Source organism: Alosa alosa, chromosome 2, assembly GCF_017589495.1.
Source record: "Alosa alosa isolate M-15738 ecotype Scorff River chromosome 2, AALO_Geno_1.1, whole genome shotgun sequence".
In the NCBI taxonomy this organism is placed as follows: Eukaryota; Metazoa; Chordata; class Actinopteri; order Clupeiformes; family Clupeidae; genus Alosa; species Alosa alosa.
In genome coordinates this window covers 7,156,543-7,181,381 of record NC_063190.1, presented here as the reverse complement: position 1 = coordinate 7,181,381, position 24,839 = coordinate 7,156,543, and the positions used below count along the sequence as shown (strand labels likewise).

General features: G+C 42.9%; 2 protein-coding genes across 8 annotated transcripts in view; both read left to right on the top strand.

Moving 5' to 3' along the window:
- The first annotated feature begins 323 nt into the window (after positions 1–323).
- On the top strand, positions 324–9,890 carry arcn1a (archain 1a). Its single transcript, XM_048228191.1, has 10 exons — positions 324–517; positions 2,820–3,083; positions 4,991–5,170; positions 6,532–6,737; positions 6,873–7,037; positions 8,000–8,165; positions 8,360–8,507; positions 8,791–8,899; positions 9,041–9,245; positions 9,370–9,890. Exons 1-10 carry the CDS (start codon positions 515–517, stop codon positions 9,457–9,459), a joined length of 1,536 nt encoding a protein of 511 aa, XP_048084148.1. The 5' UTR covers positions 324–514; the 3' UTR covers positions 9,460–9,890.
- Positions 9,891–12,265: 2,375 nt separating this feature from the next.
- phldb1a (pleckstrin homology-like domain, family B, member 1a) overlaps positions 12,266–24,839 on the top strand; it is a 43,776-nt gene continuing 31,202 nt past the window's right edge. For 3 of the 7 annotated variants that reach the window (XM_048267251.1, XM_048267258.1, XM_048267240.1), the window contains exons 1-2: positions 22,468–22,741; positions 23,749–23,853. In XM_048267251.1, the coding sequence (XP_048123208.1) occupies positions 22,703–22,741; positions 23,749–23,853 (144 nt within the window). In that variant the 5' untranslated portion in view covers positions 22,468–22,702. Of the gene's footprint in view, positions 12,513–15,157; positions 15,390–21,005; positions 21,126–22,467; positions 22,742–23,748; positions 23,854–24,839 lie in introns of those variants that run through there. The other 4 variants (XM_048267241.1, XM_048267244.1, XM_048267242.1 and 1 more) reach the window with 4 other exon arrangements.

The following is a 24,839-nucleotide window of genomic DNA, read 5'->3' as shown; positions in this document are numbered from 1 at the left end:
AACTATAATTTTGCGGTCATGGCACATTTAACATGAGTGCATCGTGTATTGTTTCCCATTGTTCAATTATTTTACATATTCGGATAGTGAGGGAAAATAACAAATTCTGCAATATATTGTGATAATAAGGCCACACATCACATTTTAACATGTGTTTGACACAGTTGAGTGGTAGTTAGTGGTCTTATGATACACTTTATCCCTATTGGCATTCGAGTGCAAATGTCATTCTTGTACAATCTATTTAGACAGTAACGTTACAACGTGAGTGTCCTGTGTGCTGATGCTGAAACTTCCACATGTTCAGTTTTGGAACCTGCCCATTTACCTTGCTGCCTGGCTTCTTCCGGTTGGAGACGTGGCTTAGAGGCGCTGCCATATTGAGCTGCGGATAAGCAGTCGAGGGAGAAGAGCCGCAGATATTTTTCCTTAGTTTTCGGAGAAGTTGCGTAGGATTTTAAAGAGACCGACAACATCGGACATTTTATATCATAAGCGATCACACACACGGAAAATGGTGAGCAAAATGTTTTGTATTTTTGATGAATGTGTCGCTGAAATATGTTCCGGTTTTTTAGCTAAAGCCAACGAAGTAGTTAGCTAGCTAACACCTGCTATCGTTTGATTGTAGGCTATTTTATACGACCAGCTGCATACACTTTTCAACATATAAATGACAGGACATCTTACGTTAAGTGAGCTTGAGTTTGCATGCAGAACAACTGTGCGTCATGCGTTTTGCGTGGTATTATTATGAGTTGTGTTAAAGGTACATAACAGGATAACGTTATGTTCAGCTAACGTCAGCTGTCCATTCAGTGCTGGTGTCACGTCTGCTCTAACAAACCTCAATCGTAGGCCTCACTTACAAAGCTAACTACTTTCCAGTATGTCTTTTGGTCATAGTCAGCTTCATGTCCACCAGAGATTATTATTATTATGATGATGCAATATCGCGTAAGTCGCTGTCTTTGTATCTTTCTTTTGACAAACTGCTTGACCAATATATGTCCGTAAACTTGTAGCTAGCATAGTTGGCTAAATTCATTAGCTGAGACCTGGCTTCATCAGGAAAGGAGGCTGTAACGTTAGTCACATTTACAACTATTATGAAAAATACTTTCTTTTGGGGCGTTTTGTTCCCTTACACAGATTGCTTACAACGCGTCTCACGGAATGTCAAGTTGGGAAGCAGCAACCCAAGCTGAATCGTACCAACTCGTTTGGTAACATTATGTTCAGACTTTCATCGAACGTCTTGCTAAGATGCCTTTTCTTTTAGAAAGAGCGTTAGTTGTAGGTTATCTTATCAAGGCATAATGTCAATCTTTGAATGTCCCACAGGTTGACCATTGCAAACTCACACGGTGTCATTTATTTAGCAGTGTCCTGTTTCTCGTTATCAGTCATGACCGAGCATAACTATGAGCTGTGCTTTATTGTATTTCATGTTGTCATGTAATGGCTGTCATTTCTTTAAAAAACAGTATGATTTTGAAGCTGAACATGACACCGTAAAATTAAAAATGTAGCTGAGGTTTTAAACACATTTACAGAATTAGTATTTTTCACTATCCTGTTATGCACTAGCATATTCTTCACAGCCTTATGCTGAAAACTGGTTTTGACGCTGGGAATGTAGATTGGAAACAGGTAATTCATTAATTCACAGAGGCCTCTAATGTCTTCAGAAGAATAAATGAAAACATTGCCAGTCCATTGTTCTATTATCTAACTGTAATACCCTGATATCCTGATAATTGTCAATCCTAGTTTCTGATCTTTGAGGAACTGATGTCCACCCCATTAGAAATTCTGATTTTTTTTTATACAAGAGAGAGAATATAACATTGAGGAATATGTATAATTGAATAAATATAGTAGTTTGGGGTGGTAATTAGGCCTATTTGCTGTCAAAAACAATCAAGAAGATTAAAACATAATTTGTCCAAACAGGAATTCCTTTCTGATGCAGAAATGTCATGCAAAAGGACCACAATGTTTAGGAGAGTTATTAGTATTGGTAATTAATGTATCTGTAAATATACTTCAGAATGGAATGTGGACCTTTGCTGTCAGCCTCTACTTGCTGCTTGAGCAGAATTACATTTTTACAAGATTACAAGAATGGTTAAATAAAGGAAATCATTGTCATGCAAAGAGTACATTTGATTCCACAAACTGACAAACATAGCTTTTTGTAGCTATTAAAACTGTAGGCAAACAAACTGTAGTTGGTAAGCAAATATCTGTGCTCATGGTAAACACTGACTACTTTAGGGAAAAAATAAAAAGTGTCAGGCTATGGAGGGTACTCTATGTTGATCTTTTATTGCATATCTAGTTTATCAGTCTGCATGAACTTGGAGACCATGGAGGTTGCGATAACCATGTTGCCTGAGTCTAAATGTACTTGTATAGGAGAAAAAGAATGTGTCAATTTTATTTTTGCAGTAAAGTTTAATATAGTTTGTAGTTGTGTAGTTTAATGTTCTCCACTTTATCTAAACCAGATTACCTCCTGGAATCCCACTTGACCCTGAGAGACCCTTTTCTGCTGTGTCTATATATTTGTGTGTTGAGGTCTGTGCATAGTGTATTGCATCTGGAACAGCAGAAAACTACATTTGGCCTTCAGTTTGGAAATTACATTGTGTCTAATAGATTGTTTGTCACCATCATAGGAGTCAGCAGTTTTATTAAATGGGCAAAAGTAACTGCTGAGAAGTGACTCCCCTCTTTCCACAGTTGCTGATGTATGGATTTTTTTTTATTTGTTCCATTTTTCACCACATTGTCATGTTTCACCCATTTCTCAGGTGCTGTTGGCAGCGGCGGTGTGCACCAAGGCTGGCAAGGCCATCGTGTCACGTCAGTTTGTGGAGATGACGCGGACCCGAGTGGAGGGGCTGCTCGCCGCCTTCCCCAAGCTAATGAACACAGGCAAGCAGCACACGTTTGTGGAGACGGAGAGCGTGCGCTACGTCTACCAGCCCCTAGAGAAGCTCTACATGGTGCTCATCACCACCAAGAACAGCAACATCCTGGAGGACCTGGAAACGCTGCGGCTCTTCTCACGTGTGGTAAGAGAAGAAGTCGCACTTATGTCACATATGCATATGACATTTGTTGTGGCATTGCAGACAAGCAAGCTAAATAATATATGAAAGTAAACATATAATTCAAAATATATTTATGTATTATGTTTTTTGAGTTGGAAAAAGCGTGTGGCAAATACTTTACATTTAAATATAAGCTGTAAGAGCTATGTGATGTGACAGAACAAAAGTGTATATTCACTATTAGTTCTGTGACGTTCCGGGGAGGAAATGACCCAGCTAATTTTTTAGTTCTTTTTTGACTTTGAACATTTAAGCACCTGGTTTGGCCATGATTAGATGAGAGCTTACTGTTTGAGCACCTTTCCCCTCCTTTTTATCATTTGGTGATGGTGGTGGTCTTAATTCAGCCATTTGTCACCTCAGAATGTTACTTGACAAGTGTAGAATAAATTACTACGAGCAAGGCTTTGACAATTTATCTCAAGTATATTTGCATTTTGAGACACAAGGCATGCAAATGAAAATGTAAAAAAAATGCATTGTACTTAAAGATTTCATCATTACCCTTGACATTGTATGCCTATTTCCATAACATTTTGCCATGATGTCTGTAATATGCATTTGCAAGAATGCAAGAAAGACATTAAGGAGCATATCCCATTCATTGCAATGTTGTCACATGCATGTGCATAGTATAATAGCCAATACTGCTGGTACTGATACTTATTTGCGCCAAGCCTGGCAGAAAATTGACATTTACACATACACACACACACACACACACACACACACACAGACTCTGTCTAATTAAGCAATAAGGAATGACCCAGAGCAGCCCTAGTGCAGCCTTTCACTTTCGGAAGTCTTGCCTTAATCTTAATCACACTTCCTTCCTGCAATACTGTAGAGGGGTGCCATAAATGTACATTTTACATTGTTTTATGGTAATGAAGCTAGTCTCAAGGTTTACCCAAGTTTTTTTTATTATTTTTTTTATTAAAGGCTGAAGAACGGTCATTATGCCAATTTTGTAGTATGCCCTTGTCAGTGAAGCATATTTCATTTAGTTGTTCAAGATAACGATTTTATTCTCAAAGTACTCTGGAAAATCTTTGTGATAAGGGAACACCAAAAAGTTCTGTATTTTTTTTTCTTATCAAATCTAGATTTAAATAAGCTTCTTTAAATTATGTTTTATCTATATAATTGTAATTTATAAAAATAGATATTTTTTCCATCTCTACATATACTAATTTCTCATTTTTTGGCATGCGGCAGCCAAAGATGCTGATATGGCATTCAACAAAAAAAATACTGCTACAACTACTACTAATGAAACTAGTCATAGTCTGCCTAAGTGGTCAAAATTTAGTAGTAACGTCAGTAGCAATAAGTGTATAAGTGTAAAATAAATGGGCTGGCAGTGCAGTATTTGCAAATCTGCTGCTGAATCTAACCTGGCAACACTTAAGAAGTCCTTTTGGATTTATCTCACACAGTGGCTCAGATGTTTTATGAGAAGAAAGAGACCTTTCAAAAAGTTGCGAGTCTTGATATGTGATCTTGCTTAATCCAGGCATTTCCACACAATACTTTGGACTACTATTACCTTCCTTAATAACCTGGAGCAATGTTAATCAAGAAGCCTACATCTATAGGAATGTTAAATATCAAGCTGTTCGTTTCTCTACTCTGCTAATGGGAATTGTTGCCTGTATTGTGAGAAAAGAAAATGGAAGATGTGGTCAACATTGGATAAGCAGCAACAATGTTTGTACAACATGTTCTACAAATGTGCTGATGTCCCCTCTTTCTCTTTTAAGTCCTCCACTGTTCCTAGCCAATGCAGGATTCCTTTGTAAGTCGCTTTGGACAAAAAAATGTCCTCTAAATACCTGACCTTTTCTTTTCCCCTCTTCTGCCTGCAGATTCCTGAGTACTGCCGTGTTCTCGAGGAGAGCGAGATCTCCGAGCACTGCTTCGACCTCATCTTTGCCTTCGACGAGATTGTGGCCCTGGGCTACCGGGAGAACGTCAACCTGGCACAGATCCGCACCTTCACCGAGATGGACTCTCATGAGGAGAAGGTGTTCCGTGCTGTTCGAGAGGTGAGGAGCTCTTTTTGCTAACCAAAGCACATGCTGGAGGTCATGAGAATTTTTGTTTTTTCAATGTGGCTAGATTGCTGCTGAGTACATCTATTACACTTACATTGACTCCTTTGGTGCAGCAGAATCACTGGGCTGGACGATATGTCCTAAAAATGTAATCTATATTTACCTCAGTGACTTACAATTGTACAATTTAATACATTAATAACTAATATTATAACAATGTCAATGATGTTATTATTGTGATTAATTCATTTTTTTGAATTGTTGGTAAGAGAGTTGACATGAATCTGTAAATGTTCAGCCCCATCAACAATGTTCTGGGTTTTCACAGAGCAGTTGCATTCAAAGGCTGGAGTTTGGGCAGCTCCGCCCCCTCTGTACCTGGTGTGTTTGTTTTGTCGGGTGAAAGGAGAGATGGGCGTGGGCTGTGTAGTTGTGTTCCATAGTTTTTGTTTGTGGTTAGGAAGAACACGTTTTATGCAGTACAGAAACACATTGTCAAAAGTTGCAACTGCAATTTCAATAACAACTGCTGACCCCACTATTAGTTAGTAGGCTAAACTACAATAAGGATTAAAATGCAGCATTTGGTCGATTGATTTATTGCCTGCATTGCGATTATTTATGTAAGATGAGAAATTTGCCTATGTTTAAACACTTGAGCACTACTACAATACTAATGTTACAGCCTTTTGTTGGGGCGGGGCGGGGGGGGGGGGGGGACGGGACAACTGGATTTTCTGAATGAAGCTGTTGATAAGACATGATCCTGCACTAAAGCTGTGAGTTAGCTGTGGGCTAGTTTAATGGTAATTCTATATAAGTATACTTTGACCAGGAAGTAAGCTATCTCATCTATAGAGGCCCCTTTCCCTCCCAAGATGTAGGTGCCAGAGTGATAAGAAGGGCATTTACAATATACTCCGAGCTTGCGTAATCACTAACAGGCCAACACTGATCCAGTTTTGTGTCACTACTTACTCTGATAGGACAACTCATAATAAATGTTTTTTTTTTTTTAAATCAAATCAATATGATAAGATATAGCGTATCTATCACTTATCTGCTAATATCCATGCTAATGAAAATCATACTTGAATTTGATTCCTGACAGAACATGGTTGTTTCAGTTCAACACAAGTAGCCTTGTGTTAGGAGTTAGGCTCTGATTGTAGCGTTTAAGACTCTTGGTTGGGAAGTCTGCACTCAACTGGTTAAGTATATCAGGGCAATGTCCTAAAGATAAAGATACAAGGGCAAGTTTTCATGGTCACTAATATCTGAGTATTAAAGACCAGGAGAATGAGCAATGGCTAACTGTCTAATCTTCTGTTATCTCTTACCAAAACCTCTAGACTCAAGAGCGTGAGGCCAAAGCAGAGATGCGCAGGAAGGCAAAGGAGCTGCAGCAGGCCAGACGGGACGCGGAACGCGCCGGAAAGAAAACGCCAGGCTTCGGTGGCTTTGGAAGCTCCGGCATGAGTAGCGGTAACTCTGCTACGGTCATCCAAGACACTCTCATCGAGCCCGAGAAGCCTAAGCCTGCCCCGGCCCCTGTCAGGTACTCACTCAGTTGTCCTGCTCTGTCTCTGTGTGAGTGTATATGCAGTTCATACGCCCTAGTACAACCTCACATTCTTGTCCTTGTGTGCGCGTGTGCGTGTGTGTGTGTGTGTGTGTGTGTGTGGTTCCTCAGGGCTAGCGGTCCCAGTAAGGCCCTGAAGTTGGGTGCCAGAGGAAAGGAGGTGGACGACTTTGTGGACAAACTCAAATCAGAGGGCGAGAACATCATCCTGCCCAGCACAGGGAAAAGGCCCTCAGAGGTGTCCAAAGCGCTGCCTGCTCCTGTCAATACAGAGAGGTAGGTAGACAGCACACCCTCGGAGATGAGATGAGATGAATCTACATGACGGCAGTTGGGCGGAAAAAGAAAATGTTTCCTACAAGGAAGTTTCTGTGACATTGAGGTGTGATTGTAATTACTGAAATGGGTGTCATCAGGGTTCTATTGTGCTGGGATAGCAACTCTGTCGTATTTCCTTTTGTTATCCTAGTTTACCCTGTTTACTCCTTTTCTGAAAATCCTGACAAAGAGGACCTGATATTTTTCTTGTGTATGTATCATTTGACTCGATTTCTTCAATCCCCAAATCTAAATGCTTCTATAGTGGTAGTTATAACATAAACGTTTTAAGTAGGCCTCCATTGTTACAATATACAGATATGTGCAGTAAGAAGAATTTCAGAAGAAAGAGTTCATGTATGGTTATGTATGTTTAAAAAGGCTTATCTTGGATGCAGCATCTGTTTGTATGTTGTGAATGTTTTTTCAAACTACTAGTTACTCACAAGGATGTTACTTACAAGAAGACAGGACTCGGTGATGTCTGTCAAAAGTGAATTTTGCTATATGTTGTTGTTGCCCTATAGCGCCCCACAGTGTCCAAGAGGAAAAGTTCAGCCTCAGGGGATTCATTTCAGGGGATCCCATGCCCTGTAGTGTATTTTGCTGACAGGATGAAAGATTAAATACTTCTTGTTATGACTAGAGAATACCTTCTTCCGATAAGATGTGAGGCCTTTAGTTTTAAATATTTTGCAGAGCTTGTCCATATGGGGGAATGAGAACCTGTGTCTTAGCATGGAGTTCCTACCAAGGCCAGGGAGCTCCATGCCTCTGTTTGGCTCTCACATGGTGGTAATATATCTCTCTCTCTCTCTCTCTCTCTCTCTCTCTCTCTCTCTCTCTCTCTCTCTCTCTCTCTCTCTCTCTCTCTCTCTCTCTCTCTCTCTCTCTCTCTCTCTCTCTCTCTCTCTCTCTAGTGTGCATTTGAGAGTGGAGGAGAAGATTACTCTAACGTGTGGGCGGGACGGGGGCCTCCAGAACATGGAGATCCTGGGCATGGTGACACTCCGAGTGGCCGACGACAAGAACGGCCGTATCAGGATAGTCTTAAATAACAACGATAAGAAAGGGGTTCAGCTGCAGGTGAGCAAATAACAGTCGCCCAAGACAAACTGAATATACTGTATGTAGATATATAGGTACTGGAAAGGTTGGGCTGTACAGACCGCCTTAATAAAATGTAAACACATCATTACCTGTGCAACTACTTTCAATGGTGTTGCTGTGTTGAGAGCTGGCTTGGGCTCAACAGCATATTAAACCCTCCTCTTTTCCAGACTCATCCCAATGTGGATAAGAAGCTCTTCACATCAGAGTCCATCATTGGTCTGAAAAACCCAGACAAGTCCTTCCCCCTGAACAGTGATGTTGGCGTGCTAAAATGGAGGCTACAAACCACAGACGAGTCTCTCATACCACTAACAAGTACGTAAAAAGAAACATGTGTCCCTGTGAGCAGCATTCTTGTGTTGGTGCTGAAGTGCATCTGTTGTTAATTAGACATTTTCTTTCATGTATTCAGTGTTGCTGGTTTCTCAAAGTTTAGCTAAGATGTTTGTTGTTAAGATCGTTAGGAATTTAAAAACTGTAACCATTGAGAAGAACAAATATTCTTAAAATACAACCCTTGAATTCTGATGAATGAAAGGAGGCTGCCTATAAATCTAGATCACTTCAGCAAGATGAACTATCCATGTTGTGTCTACAGTAAACTGCTGGCCATCAGAAAGTGGCACAGGATGTGATGTCAACATTGAGTACGAGCTGCAGGAAGACGCACTGGAACTCAATGATTTGGTCATCACCATCCCCATACCGTGAGTTCCGTGAGACACTCTTACATAAACTCAGAAGACCCCTCACCTCACTCTGTTCATATATTTAATTGCAAATAAAATCGAAGATAGACGCATGTTTATTACATCTAAGTCATAATATGGTGAAACTCGGTTTTGCAGGTCTGGAGTTGGTGCACCTGTGATTGGAGATCTTGATGGGGAGTATCGCCATGACAGCCGACGTAACGTTCTGGAGTGGTGTCTGCCTGTGGTGGATGTCAAGAACAAGACGGGCAGCCTTGAGTTTAGTGTAGCGGGCCAGCCAAACGACTTCTTCCCCGTCACCGTTTCATTTGTTTCCAAGAGCAACTATTGTGACATGCAGGTAAGAATGAACCCTGTATGGACATTTGCACCCTTTCCTCTTCCTGTACATATTTGTAGCATTATGTAATATTGCTATGGAGAGGAGGAATTGATGGTCATTTATTTTGTTTGTTTCTTGTCAGGTCGCCAAGGTGACACATGTGGATGGAGATGCTCCAGTGAGGTTCTCTACGGAAACCTCTTTTGTTGTCGACAAATACGAGATACTGTAAAGGAACATCCATGTAAAGAAAACAACTATCATCAGAGAAAAAAAAACAAGATCATTGGATATGGAAATGTATAAAAACACAACGCAGAGAGCTGCAAATCGGAAAAGGTTCATACTGACCTGTTTCTTCAACAGCAGTCTAATAACAGGACATCCTTTTCAAAAACAAAGCCCTTTTGACCTTGGTTTGCGATAATTGCTGTATTTGTACCTTTATAAGAGAGTGACAACACACGTCTCCAAAGGGATCTTTAAGTGTATAATAAGAGACTGGCAAGGCTGGACAGTGGGAGTTGAAGGAGGAATCGGTCACACGTTTGGCTGAGAAGGGCCAAGAGGAGTGGGGAAGGGTCGTCACAAGCCTTCGCTTCTCAAAACTAGGTCTCAATAACAGACTCATCGGTGACCGAAGGGGTGGGGGTGAGGGGGAGTATTGAATGAGTGTACGTTTTCTTTTTTGCCTGTACTGTGTTCAGCTTTTAGTATGTGCATTCACACACACACACACACACACATATATATATATATATATATATATATATATATATATATATATATATATATATATATATATATATATATACATACATATACACACATATACACATACACACATACACACACACACACACACATGCAAAAGCTGGTCTTCAAAATTTGAAGTGATGACAACGTCTCTTAAAACACTAGATTTAAAAAAAGAAACACTGGTACTCGGGCCAGGAAGTACTTTATTATTTCCCCTTAAGTGGAGTTTTGACTGAAACTTTGAAGGACCATGCGATGTCAGAGACGGAACTGTGCAAATTCTCTCCATTTTGTCCTGTCTACTGTCATGTTACTGCCTTTTTTTGTTTTAATCTGTAATCACGTTCAAGAAAAGTTTCTCTTATCTCGTTTCAACCTCAGAACTTGGCATTACTGTGTTCGCGGTCATCGGAACCAGTCACACATTATTCCCCATCAGCGGTCAGATTCTACTAGCGTCACGTCTGGACGTTTGACCACTTCTTCTCCTAGGTATATAAATCGAGGCACGTGGGACGTAGATTACCGTGCATTATATCCAGATTATCATTTGAGTTTTTGACTGAACACTGATGCAGTTCCACAGACTCTCGGGGCTTTTCTGGACTGTCCATCTACCTGTCTCTCACTGACCCGCTGGGGAATTGATGCCATAGAGACTTAGCCAGCACAGCCATGTATGTTGTGGAATCGCTGTGGCAGACTGTAGTCGAATCACCCCGCAACCCCCCCATCATACCCCACCCCCGGCATGTTGCTTCACATACTGTCACATTGAGCGTGCCAGCTCTTTGAGATGAGTTTTTATCGTCTGAGATCTCTGCTGGCTGCTGGCGTCCTCCCATCTTCTCCTCACTGGTTATCTGAATGCCCCCCACCCTTTCCTTTCTCAGAGAATCCCACTTCATGTTGAATGCCAGATTTACTTATGTCTCTGTTTAAGAATGACCAATGTTTTGTTTTCTTTTTTCTTTTTTTGCCTTGATTCTCTAAATAGTGTGAAGAGGGAATAGGTATACATGTCTGTTTTTTTTCCTCTGTCTGTCTATCAGAGTTTTGTCTGAATCACATTGTGGGTGTGGGAGATGGAAATTAAAAAGATTTTGTAACCCTGTAAAATATGAACTGAGGCATAATTACAAATGACATTCCAATGTAAACTTAAAAGGAGAAAACAACAAGATTAAAGTGTACAAAAGGCCCCAGTGAAATGATCATACGGTGTTCCTGTGTTTGTATTTAAAAATGTTATTGAAGTTTTGAAATGCATAAGTAATGTCATGATTTTTACGAGCAAGAAACAACGAACACATGACGTGAAAAGAGTAATGTACAAGCATTGTTGAGTATACCGGTACGTTGTATTGTACTATTGAGAATAAGCTTGGTGATCTTTGAAGACATTGGTTCACAGCATCTAGGCCTACAGTAGAACTATCACCATCCACTTGTTTCCCTAGAATGTGAGATTTGGACATCTTCAAGCACACTTTGGCTTGCCTACTGTGTTGTACTAAAGGGACCACAGTCCTGCTGAGAGCACTTGTAGCCCTGTAACATCAGGCCCCTGTGTGTGCCGTGTGGATCAGGTAAGGGTTGCAGCTCTGTACCACAGGACTCCGCACAAGGCTGGAAATTGCCACATAGAATCTGGACTTGTTTTAAAAGAAGTGTAATTGTTTTCAGAATTGAATTGAATTCCACGAGCACCCTGTCCAGCCCTGATTAGTAGGAGTATGTCTAATGATCCTGACTATCCTCCGCCCTGCATCCAGTCCCCTTATAAATTACAAACCCCCGCATAGGGTCATGTCATGTTATGTCCTTAAACTGAGATATTAAAAGAATACAGAAATAACCGACATCTCTAATTTCAGATTTGTCCTTTCCTTACCCATTTTCTTACTATAGAGATTTTCTTACGTCTTATATAATATTTGAGACCGAGGCAGAGACGTCGAGACATGACATTATGAAAATTATCATGTATTATCTGGCAGGATATCTATGGGTTATGGGGGCACCCTGAGCACTCTTTCATCTAGCCTAAACAAACAGTGTCATGGGGTAGTTAAGCGGGGGCTTGCAGAGGCGGCATGGAATGGCCTTATTTGGATTGGGGAGGGCTTTTAGCATGGGTGTGCATTTCCTTTGGATTCTCCCCGGCTCTGAATGAACAGATGTACAGTTCAGTACACAAGACCTCTCAGGCAAGGAAAAGCACAGTAAAAAGTTACTAACTAAACCAGTCAGGTCTTTAAAACAGCCTTTCATTTCAGTTGAGGAGTTTACAGTGGGAGACTCCATCAGACATGTGATTTTTTTAGTTTTTCTTTGTTTTTTTCCTGTGGGAGAGAGCAGGATGAGGTGATCTGGACTGACAGAAAAGATAAATGGAACTCTCCCAGTTTACTGGACCTAACAGGAGATAACTTCAGGGAACCTCAATCACACTAACAGCACTTTGGCAGCCGTCAAGGACCTACACAGTATCTAACAATGGCACAGAAGAGGGTCAGGTTCCAGGTAAGGTGACATAATGGACAACAACCATAAGGCTAGAGTTGATTAACTACTAATATATTTTTATTGTACTTGTATTATTAGTGGATACTGGAGGTATGTAGCGCAATTTATTTTAAAAAGTCTCCCTTCAACTGAGGTGGAGAATATTTGCACAGGCACTGGTCTGAGTAGTCTGTTGGTAGAAGTCCCCAGCCTGTCATAAAGAGCCCATTCACAAGCCGGTATGAACTAACTCTCTCTCTCTCTCTCTCTCTCTCTCTCTCTCTCTCCCTCTGTCTCATATAGTCAGAAAGGAGGAATTACTCTTCAAACAAAAATCAATAATCTGATGCCTGTAATCATTTCTGAAAGTCGCCTGCTGTGTGGCTTGTCAGTCTTCAAAATGTTTCTTGGTATCCCATGAAAAATGTCCCTCGTAAATAGTAGGATAGCACAGTAAGAAATCTCCATACATTAAATAGTTCAAGAGTCCAATATCCTCTCTAAGTTGTGATAGGGACAAACACCCTGTTATTGTCAGATAACAATTTGAAAGCTATTTTAAAGTTGGCCAGTAGAGGTCTTCATTGGAACATTGGAATACTCCTCTCCATGCATCCCCTTCATTTATTTAAAAAAAACCTTATTCTAAGCTACGAGGGACAATCTAAACGCTAAAGGGCATAGACTATGTGTCTTATCTAATGTAATGTGTAATTATTTAATACACATTTGAATTAAACATTTAGGTTTGATTTAATTTACACACACTGCCATTGCTTTCCTTCCCTTACAGCACCATGCTGTGTGGTGCCAATTAGGTCCAGCTCCGACCTGTAAGAAAATTCCTGCCACCTCAGACAATCATTTCCCCTTGCATGTACCTTTCTTTCATGTTTTTTAACGAGAGCCTTCACTCTTTTATTCCCTTCACGCTGGGCGAGAGCGAGCGAGCTGGCAGGTTGAAATTAATACGCCCCAGGTTAAATGGCTTCTCCACAAGATGAAAGCAGGATCCTAGCCTGCTTAGCCTCTTAGCTTGTCCTTTCATTAGGAGAATGCCTCTGTGCGTTCGCACAGCTGGAGGAGGCTGAGTAGCAGCTTCAGTCGGGGTGTTCAGAGATCTGATTCTGAGCTTCAGACACTTGGTCTGTTCAAGGCTACAACCTGTGCATCATGACTGTGTTAAACAGCAATATTTGAAACTCTGTTTACAACCTGTGCATCATGACTGTGTTCAACAGTATTTTTTGTTTTTTATTTTCCGCATTGACACTGCATTTAGGTCCCCTCCTCAGGCATCTGATGTAGGCCTAGGCTAGAATTCATGTTATTTAGTTCTAGTAAGGAACATTATTTAACAGTACGCCTGTACATTCTGACTGGCCTTTGGTGCTTTGGTGGCTCTGAACATGTTTAGTGGACCAGCCTCTGTGAGTTCAGTTCCATAACCCAGGTCTGGTTGGCAGCATACAGTAGTACGTGTAACAGTGTTAGCAGTAGATCTTTGCAGCTGTTGCTCTAGTCTTGTTTGATATTACAACAATGAATGCTGGTTGGTTGTTGTTGCCACAGTTGAGTATTTTGTTCCAGCTGATTCCCACCAAAGTTGACCACTTAGTACATCCCACGCACTGTGCACTGCAGACAGCAGTGGGTGGAATATCCCATAACTCACTCGGCAAAAGGGGTGTGCCGGCATTTTTGTTTGGGTCTGTTTGGGGCATTTTATACGTGGCAAAAGCAGCGTGACACATTCGGAAAGAGCACCAAGCCCAGGCCAGATTGAATCCATTACAGGCAGCCGAGGCTACCCATCCAAAAGCAACAGCAGTCATTCATTTCCCTCACGGACGGAAAAAAAGTTGTTTCATAGTGCTCTTTGGCTGGGGCCAACCCTCTCTCCCTCTTTTTTATTGACCATTTTTAACGTAATTGAATATAATCTGGTGTTTAGTGTTACCTCTACAGTGGCTTACCATGATGTGTATTTCAAATGTGTCTGTCCATGCGCTGAAACACAGCGGGTTTGAAATATATCTGGGGGAAAAAATGGTGAGCTGGCACTGTCCTTACAAAACTTTAAATTGGACCTGCAGCGAAGCAGGGGAAAGTCCTCTAGATGGCCACTAGTGGGTGTCCCCTGAAAGGTTCTCAACACCTGGGAAAGGCAGAAAAAAAACTTTTCTTCAGCTACCTCTTTCTGGCACTGGCTGGGTGTTCTCTTCCAGAGTCTGAACAAGTGAAGACCTCTTTAGTCTCTGCATAAAAGACTGCCTTGTGACTGCCCAGAGTGTGTGTGTGTGCATGTGTGCGTGTGTGTGTGTGTGTGTGTGCATGTGTGTGTGTATGTGTGCGTGTCAGTGAGGGAGACTGGAAAAGCTGAGTGGGTCAGAGCAGAGAGGGAGGAAGAGAAAGAGAGAGAGAAAGAGATAGAGAGAGCATGGTGAAATAGTCAGTGGTTACAATTATAAAAAAAAGGAAGAAGCCAGTACATACTTTTAAAAAGACAGAGAGAAGACTGGAGAAAGAGAGAGGAGAGAGAGAGAGAGAGAGAGAGGAGGGAGAGCGAGGGAGACAGGGAGAGTGGGCGGAGGTAAAGTACGAAGGGGGGGGGACCGGAGAAGGCTGTGTCCCATCAGCAGTCCACAGTGGCTGGTCCTCATCACTGTTCTCAAGTACAGTGTACAGTACGTGTGCTGGAGGAACAGTAGGGAGAGAGACAGAAGGAAGGGGGCTTGTGCTGTGCTGGCATTAGGGCCACTTTCCACTGGATTTCATCTGCTCTTCAGCCTGGGATTTGTGCTCTTCACCTCCTAGTATGGGGAACTCTGACAGGATCTGAGAGGATCAGCTCACATCGCTAGCATCCATGACAGAAGTCTGAAACCTGGGCAGGTTTGTGTTGGTTTTTCGCTGTGTGTGTGTGTGTGTGTGTGTGTGTGTGTGTGTGTGTGTGTGTGTGTGTGTGTGTGTGTGTGTGTGTGTGTGTGCGCGCGCGTGTGTTTGTGCGTGTGTGTTTGTGCGTGTGTGCGTGTGTGTGTGCGTGTGTGTGTGTGTGTGTGTGTGTGTGTGTGTGTGTGTGTGTGTGTGTGTTTGTTTTAGCATATGTCATAGTTTGTATCATGGCGTAGTTTATATCATTATGTGGCCAAAATGCACCTGTGGACTATGCAATATTCAAAGTATGCAACTAGCTGAAGGTCCTCTTGTTCAAGAAAGTAAAAATCAACTGTTGTCAAACACTTAAAGGAGAATTCCGGTGTGATATTGACCTAAAGTGTATTGAAACATGATACCGAGTGTGAACGTATGTCTCATAGCCCATCTCGGCTTGTCCCCTGCACTCCAAAATCTGGCACTAGTTAGCCGATGCTACCAACAGCTTTTTCAATAGTGGTGCTTCGGCATCGGGCTAGCCATGCAAATAAATCACTGTTTTACACCCATTTACGAGGCTCAATGTATCTCCACACTTCATTTGTACGAGACATTGAGAACTTTGAAAAAAGCACTGGTAGTTTACTTACAAGACGATTTATACAGACAGTATCTTCACGAAGTTTAGCGCTTGCAGCCATCTTGAATTTAGTCACGATAAGTCGAAAGCAACGAGTAAGAATGAACAGGTATGATAAGGGATCAGATTCCAAAAATAATTCAGTGGAAATGCATGGATTCCAGTTTCTTCCAGTAGCAGCAACTGGAATCCATGCATTTCCACTGAATTATTTTTGGAATCTGATCACCACCAGGCCATTTTTTAAAAGTAAATGTTCCAATCAATGATCCAGGCAGCACGTTTTCTTCTCTCTCCTTCATTTTACAGTCTAATTTTTACTGACTAGAATGGCTCGGGGTCAAAGGTCATACGGAATCAATTAATCTGCACTAATTTTTTGAATCAGTTATTTTTTCTCAAATTAATTAATCGAAATTAATCAGTTATTTTGACAGCCCTAGTTTATATATTTATATATCAAATCCACTTGAATTGCCTCCCGTCAAATGAGAAATGACACAGAGGGTTGAGTGACACATATTTTCCCTGCTGGCAGCGTCAGGGAGAACTGGACTACACTGGACCTCTGAGGCCAGAGCAGCCTGGGAAGTATGTCCTGACCTCAGCGTCCACAAAAGAGTTATTGTCCCTGTGGAGACAGCGCTGCAGATCTCTCTCTCTCTCTCTCTCTCTCTCTCTCTCTCTCTCTCTCTGTGTGTGTGTGTGTGTGTGTGGAGTGTGTATCAGGAGGTCTCAGTACTAGAGTGAGCTGCACACTTGCTGTACTCTGCCCATAATGACGTGCAGTAGGTCTCATCAGTGGATTGGGCCACTGACACACTTATCTATAGGTTCCCGAGAGAGAGAGAGAGAGAGAGAGAGAGAGAGAGAGAGAGAGAGCATATGAACAGCTTTGCCTCCATCAGATTTCATTTGAAAAATATGTTAATGGTCTAATCCCAGGAAGCGATGTGTTCCCGTGGAGACTGTGAGTAAAACACAGCAGCGCGGACGGCCCTGTCATAGCATGACATGGCCCAGACACGCTCGCCCGTCACTGACCACTGACAGAGAGACAGTCAGCCGAGGTGACACACATGTTGAACATTGATAAGCCAAGTTCCACGCCGCCACTAAGCTCCTTTGAAGGGAACAGGATGTGAGGGGTGAAAATGATTTGGTCCCGGGCTGGGGGATTTGGATAGAGCAGCAGCAGAAGGCATGGGTCGATGGTGGACCGAACACACACACACACACACACACACACACACACACACACACACACACACACAGAGCTGGTGTTGTGAATGGATGCTTTCATACACAGGAGATCAGAGTTCTTATGAACCACATAAGCACTCAGTTAATGTAGACCAGCTTTGAGCTGTATAATGAATTATTGTTTTTCCTGTGCTATGATACAATAGTTTATTTGTGTGTTTGTGTGTGTGTGCACTTGCAGGCGACTGTTGCGTGTTTATGTGCGTGGGTAAGAGAGAGAGTGTGTGTGTGTGTGTGTGTGACAGAGAGTGAGTGGAAAAGGAATGAAGGAATGGCGAAGAGAGAGAGAGAGAGAGGGGGATGGTGTGTGTGTGTGTGTGTGTGTGTGTGTGTGTGTGTGTGTGTGTGTGTGTGTGTGTGTGTGTGTGTGTGTGTGTGTGTGTGTGTGTGTGTGTGTGTGTGTGTGTGTGTGTGCGTGCGTGCGTGTGTGTGTGTGTGTGTGTGTTAGAGCTTCTGAATGCTTTTTGGCCATTGCGTGCTGGTTAGTGTGGGACGCCTGGTTCTGTGTACACCTCCAGTGCACCTGACCTGGGCTCACGTTGCAGGAGGCGGCCGGGCAGAGAACAGAGAGTGAGGGTCAGAGTGGGGCGAGAAGAAAGGAGACGTTAACGCCCAGAGAGAACAGGTGAATGAGAGAGCCAGAGAGGATTTGGTGACACAGGCACTCATTCCGCACATTTTTTTTCTGGTGGAGGATTTTGTTCTAGACTGCTATTCTGTGGTCACGCCACTAAGGCAGAAGGCGGTGATTTGCTGAAATGCTGCATTCTTGTCTTGCTGTAGTTGAAGCTTGAATTACATTTCTCTCACAAACAATGTTTAGAATAATACTTATATATACTAATATACACATTTCTTTCATAAATTGTGTCATTTGAGGAGAGACTTTTCTGAATGAGTACTGAAGGTATTCAACCATTGGATTATGAGGAGCAAACAAGTAAATATTCTGTGTATGAAAGTTTTACTGTATTTGTCTGATTAGAAACTGATTAACAATTCAATTAGTATACACAGGTATTATATTCCATATAAATATTTCCTCCTGACTTGTTTCTAAATCTTACAATTTACTGCTGCTCATTTAAGAATGTATCATCCCTCCAGCAGCCAGAATATGTAAAAAAAAAAAAAAAAGAATTATCATCTTTTTTCCCGCTGGGCAGATCCTGGATGTGAGCGCAGATGTTGCACCAGATTGGAGTCGTATATCAGGAGACATCTCAAATCTCTCCCAGTCTAATTAGAAGCAGCGCTCAGGACAGGAGGTTGTGCAGCATCCAGCACCTCTCAGCCAGTCCGTCTATTAGAGTCCAGACATCTTGGACTAGGCTCTCTGCTGAGACTGCAAGTCAGGCAGACGTTACCATTTCTCTTATTTTTAACCGTCTTGGTCATCCCAGTTGTTATGATGAGGTAGTGTGGACAGCAGAGCTGCAAAGCCCGGCTAAGCCCTGTGAATGCGACCTATCTGGAATCAGCTGAACTGCTGGACATGAATGAGACCACTGTACTGCTCTAACACTGCCCTCTCTCTCTCACTCACTCTCTTTGTCACTCACGGACTTGCTGTGTGTGTGTGTGCGCGCGTGACTGTGTGTTTTCAGAGCAGGTGCAGGTGCACAAAGGAATTCTAGGTTCAAGTTTAGCCTAGGAGTGTATCCCTCCTGCAAAGACTTTTCATTGCCAAATTTGTTCAGTGTGTGGGTGTGGGTGTGTGGGTGTGTGTGTGTGTGTGTGTGTGTGTGTGTGTGTGTGTGTGTGTGTGTGTGTGTGTGTGTGTGTGTGTGTGTGTGTGTGTGTGTTTTCAGCTTCTTTTGGTGTCTTCATACCAATCTAGTTGAATTAAAACACTCTCTCAGTGAGAGTTAGAGCAAGAGTGAGAGAGTAGGAAAACAGATGAGTAGTGTGAGTGTGTGAGAGAGAGAGTGAGAGAGAGAGAGAGGTGGTCAAACGTAATCCAGAGAGAGAGAGAGAGAGAGAGCGCAGAAAGACTGACTCACTCGGCTCCTGGGGAGAGGCGGTGTATTGGACTGCAGACGTGCCACAGGCGGACAAGAGAGAGAGAGAGTCCATGTGGAAAGTCGTAATCTCACTGGGATACCCCCACTCCACCCCCAATCTCCTCGCTCTGTGTTAAGTCTCGTCCAAGCGACAGCCTGTATCAGGAGACATGCTGAGAAACCTGGGAAATGGCAGCTGACTCCGTGCCTGCCACCTCTAAGCCTCTCTCGTTCTGGAGAGCCAGTTATTAGCACTGTGCGGTTTTAATTCCACAATAGTGAGCCAGCGCTACACTCTTCACATTCTTACATGATTATTGGTGGACTGACCAGCTTTTCCACTCATGGGGAGGCCACTAAACCTGCCTGTCGCTCAACAATAGCTGTATCATCATCATTACCATGTCGCTCACACAGTATCAAGCTGTGCTGTCTTTTCCATAAAGTATCACCCTTATCGTAGAGGTCAACATCACAGACTAATTTGCTGAAAAGTGTTCAGACTGTGACGGTTAGTGAGGATAGTGTGCTGGCAAATGGAAGTGATGGGGATTTATCTTCAGACCACTGCGTTGTTTTGCTTGAGCATGTCACTAAGAGAGTTTTTGGATTGAAGATGAGAGGAGGTCTTCCCAAGTTTGTGGGCGGACAGCTGTGTTTCAAGTCCCTCCCCGCTCCCCCCAAGAGGGTGCTCTTTCCCAGGGTCAGCGCACAGGAAACGCCCCTGCTCTGTAGGCCTCACTGGAGGACCCGTAGAACCTCCATCTGGTTGCTTGGTTCCTGTGACTTTGTTTGTACTTAGTTTTTTATTTGTTTGGATTCTCAGAAATGTGCATTCCCTTCCACTGGCATAAACCACGGAAAAATGCATGAAATGATCCTTCTTTTCTTGTCAAATCCTTGGAGATCGTTCCATCATCTTGAAACCCCATATGGTTCTCAGCACAGCTTCCCCTTTCAACCTGTTTTTCGTTAAAGAGTTTTTTGCTTTTAATGGCTTCATCCAGGGGATTTTCAAGTTCAGGAGTCTTTGTCAACAATGTAATTTGTATCTACCAGTGCTTTTGTTGCTGTTCAGTTGGCTTGTGCAAATGCAAAGTTCCAGCCTTGAAAGCTCCTTAGGTTTAGAGTGAACAACTCTAGTCTTCAGAAACCATTTCTATTCTCTTCTTTGTCAATGCAGATTCCACTCTTGAATAACAACAATGTCATTTGTATCTGCCAGTGCTCGTGTTGCTGTTCAGTTGGCAAGTTCCAGCCTTGGAAGCCTCCTTAGGTTTATTGACTAACTTGGTCTCCAGAAATCCTTTCCATTCCCTGTGTTGTCAATACTGATTCCACTCTTCTAATCCTTACATGCCATTCTCATCTGTCGGACACCCAGAAGGAGCGGACAGTTCATGGGCCCCTTTGAAATGACTTGCCCTTGGCATGGTGAATATTTACTGCAGATGTTTTGACGATAAGGCTTTAAATCCTAATTTTAGCCTCCTGTGACTTGAAGGACGGCAAGACACTTTGAAAAGGAGACCTCAAGATGGCGCACAGCAGTTACACCTCTGACCCGCTCTTAGACCTATTTTTGTGGGGACCCCCCTGACTGTGTAGTTCTCTTCGTTAGGCTCTCCCTCTCTCTCTCTCTCTCTCCCTCTCTCTCTGCCTGTTGCAACAGAAACTCTGCACGTTCCGGCTTATGAATTCCCAGTGAGGGAGAGAGAGGGCAGAGAGGGGAACATACAGCCATGACAAACAAACGTCCAGAGTTGTTTACTGTACACAGGAGCTTGTGGGAAGCCAACAGATTGTAGCAGAGAAAAGAGCAGAGCTCGGGGCTGCACAGAGGACATGGTGAGTGGCAGCCATGTTTTCTTCTCGGTCAGATTTATTTTACTCACTTAGTACAGTTCAAAGGTTCATTCTCCGCATTGCCTATAAGTCAGTTGGCTTTGATTGGCAGGTTGGCCTGCATGGTTGTCATTTACTGTAGTAGCATGGAGTGTTGGCCAAACTTGTGTGTGTGAAGTCACTTATAACTGAACAGTTGTCCAGCCTAGTTGACCTCAGTCTTTCAAGACAACATCCTTTCACTGTTTACTGATTGATGCAAGTTCTCAGGATCTCAAAGCTTACTGAAAGAAAGTAAACTATCAAAACAAGAGAGCCTCGCTGCCGTTGAGCGTCTTCATATTCCAGAGAGCTTGGTGTGCCTGGCTTAGTTTGAGCCTCAATGCTATATTTTCCCCCCGTGCGGTTCTCTCCGCGGCCTGACGTTTGCTCTCCGGCGAGCCCAACGGGTATCATTTATCCCCGACGAGCGGAACTCCCTCCAGCCGACTCTGCGGCCGGCCACGGCTATTTTCTGCTACTGGTGGCAGGAGCCGGGGCATAATTGCGAGGCTTTAATGACACGTTTCGAAGGCATGCCCTCCACTTTACCAGCAAAGAGAGACCTCGCTCCCAGTACGGGTGTGTACACACAAGGCTCTGAGGGGTGTGTGAAGCCCTTCTGTGTGTGTCTCTGAGAGGGTGGTGGTGGGGGGGTGTGGAGGGAGGGTGTGTGTGGGGGGAGCGAGAGGTATTCCACACCACTGTGTTCTCTCTGGGTTGTTTTTTTCTGTTGCGTGGGTCTGTTAGATTACCAGCATGGACGCCTGACTGAGATAACCCTGGAGATCTGTGGTCTAGCCTGTGTTTGGCTGTAACTGTGTGTGTGTGTGTGTGTGTGTGTGTGTGTGTGTGTGTGTGTGTGTGTGTGTGTGTGTGTGTGTGTGTGTGTGTGTGTGTGTTTATGTGTGTGTCTGTGTCTGTGTCTGTGTCTGTGTCTGTGTGTCTGTATATCTGCATGTATGCAAATGCCTGTGTGTATTTATGAATGTGTTTATAAGTGAGTTTCAAGTATTTGTAAGTGAGTTTCTCTGTCTGTTAAAAGACATAGCATTTGACCCATTTCTCCACGGAAATCTGTCTCTTCCCTGCCACTGCACCATCCCCTGCTCTGGTCGTGGTGAGTGAGAACATCCTCTCTGGCCTCTGCAGTAACACACACAGGGCTACTCTGTTCCCGGGGACACTCAAACAGTGGGTGTAATTGTCAGGTTGAACCATGTGGCATTACCCAGCTGCCTTTGCTCAGATGAAGTCATTATGGCGAGAGAGAGATAGAGAGTGAAGCAGAGAGGCATTACAGAATGAGAGAGAATTGGGATATAAAAAGCTCTACATAGCTGTGGGCTACACATGGTGCCATATCCTTCCTCAGCTTTGTATTTCCATTTATATTCATGCAATCAACCTGTCTTTGCTTGCTCTCATGAGCAAATCTTGGCATACCATTGGCTTTAGCTGATGGGGCATGTCACTTCTCTCACAGCTGTTTGCCTGAAAGACCAGCGTTGTTTCTTGACTTTTCTTGTTAGGCTTTTGTCATGGATGCAGTGAATACCATGGACAACTGGAAAAATAAGGTAATATCATTCATGTATATCTTTGAAAGGTTGCCTGTATCTCGTTCAATTGTTTTATGTTGAGGAAACATATTGAACTGACGTGGCATGGAAGTGCTGTTGACAGTTATGGATGTGACATAGATATAGGAGACATTTGTGGTTATTTCTCTCACATTCATTCCGAATTGTTTATTTTCACATGGCCAACATTGTTGTGTACAAAAGAGTTGTTTGTAGACTACACAGACTTTATCCACACCAGTTAGCAAGAGACTGGCTAGCATTAAAAAAAAGGCTTTGCCTGTAATTGCTCCACACAGGCACAAACATGCCTCTGCTAGCTGTTCGGGATCCCTCGAGTGTAGTCTGGTACTTTCCTCTGTTTTGAGCCCACGTTGTCAGACAGCGCTGGGGTACTGGAGGGGGCTTTCCGATTCGGACGGACATGATTCATCAGCGCTGCTGTGTCTACGGAGGTGTTATGTCCGGGGGCCAATCTCCTTTCCTGCTCACCCACCTTTGCTGTTGTGAGCCAGGGTCCAGTGTAAATAATCAGCCACATCTGTGTGGCCCTCGAGTATCTGCTTGTGAGTCATATTGACGTGTGTGTGTGTCTAGGGACGTGTGTGTGGGTGTATGTGTGTATAAAAGTGTGACAGAGGGGTGGGTAATAAAAGGAGGAGAGAGAGAGAGAAAGAGAGAGAGAGAAAGAACTTATCAGGCTATGTGTCATATCGCTTCATTGTCCTCTGTCTCAGGTGCCTGTCATGGTTTCAGCGCACATAGTGTCTCTGTCTTAAACCTCCCTTCCCCCTGTCTTTTATTGCCCAGGTAGGACGTTACCAGGTATTTTAGAATTGCGTTGTGATTACTCACACGGTTGAACCTTTGAAGTTCCACTTTGAAGTGTGCGTTGCTCCATGTGCTGTGTACTTTTACACACAGATGATGGACTTCCTTCCTCACTGTTTATGTGTTTCCTGCGAGTGCTCATCTCCCCCGCTGTTTGTTGGGTGTTTTTACAGGACCCCCATATGATTGATGAAGTGACTGACAACCATCAAGACATCATGGACAGCCTGAACAGGAATGTGCCGGAACATGGCAGACAGACGCACCAGGTGCTGCAGGTGAGACAGAACATAACAGCTCACTGCTGCTGTGGGTGGACCTCGGCCAGCATTCCATTCTCTTTCATTTGGATCTGCACTGTACTTAATGCTGCCAGAGTCATCTCACAGTTGACTTTAGGCTTCATTGGGAATTTAAAAAAGAGCTCCATCAATCATTGTATTAAACTTCCCCAAGTAATGATAGTGATTAACTTAAAATAAAATTCATAGTAAGAACATAAATGGTGTTTGAAATAACAAAAGCAGCGATGAGAAATGTAATTTGCTCTTGAAGTGGGTTCCCGCAGAATATGTGCTAGAATTATATGCAGTGTATTCAATGGTTGATGTTTAGAACTCTCGACTCTTTGTCAAGTCAACCGTCTTTCTCTCGAGTAAACAATCTCTCAACAAGTCAACCTCAGCTGATGCTATCGAGTTCACCCACATACCCAAAGGGTCTTTGAAGGCCAAGACTGTGGTAGATCACTGGAAAACCTATCCAGGGAAAAACCATTAGTGGAACAAATCTGCATGAATATCCCTCCTCTGAAGCGTTTCACAAGAAGGATTCGTGTACATAATAATTTTGTGGTGGGAAATTTTTATCGTTATTAGAGTGCTGAGTGTGCAGACACGATTCACAAAAAATGCCCCAAGGCAACTAAACTGCATTTATGGCAGCATCTCCACAGGAGAGCACGTAACACAACACAAAGCACACATGCATCCACACACGTGTGTTGGAGACCAGAAAGCATTCATTATTAATCAGTCACAGTAGATTCTCACCTTCTGTATTGAAAGGTTTATAGTTCATAGGTTATGGATATCAATAAAAAAAAGTGATTTTCAATGGAACTGGAAAATAGATTACTTTCAACAGAATGTTTATTTTAGCTTAGCTGGAAGATTAAATGGTTGAAAGTATATAAAACATTAAATTAGGGGAACAGGCAATCCTTGAGAGACATGTCACACAAGATCATGTAAAATCGAAATGA

What these genes read in the sequence shown, in the direction of transcription:
- arcn1a (XM_048228191.1), top strand. An exon ending in TGCGGCTCTTCTCACGTGTG is followed by an intron (nt 3,084 to 4,990) that starts GTAAGAGAAGAA and finishes TTCTGCCTGCAG; the next exon opens with ATTCCTGAGTACTGCCGTGT. An exon ending in GCTCCTGTCAATACAGAGAG is followed by an intron (nt 7,038 to 7,999) that starts GTAGGTAGACAG and finishes CTCTCTCTCTAG; the next exon opens with TGTGCATTTGAGAGTGGAGG.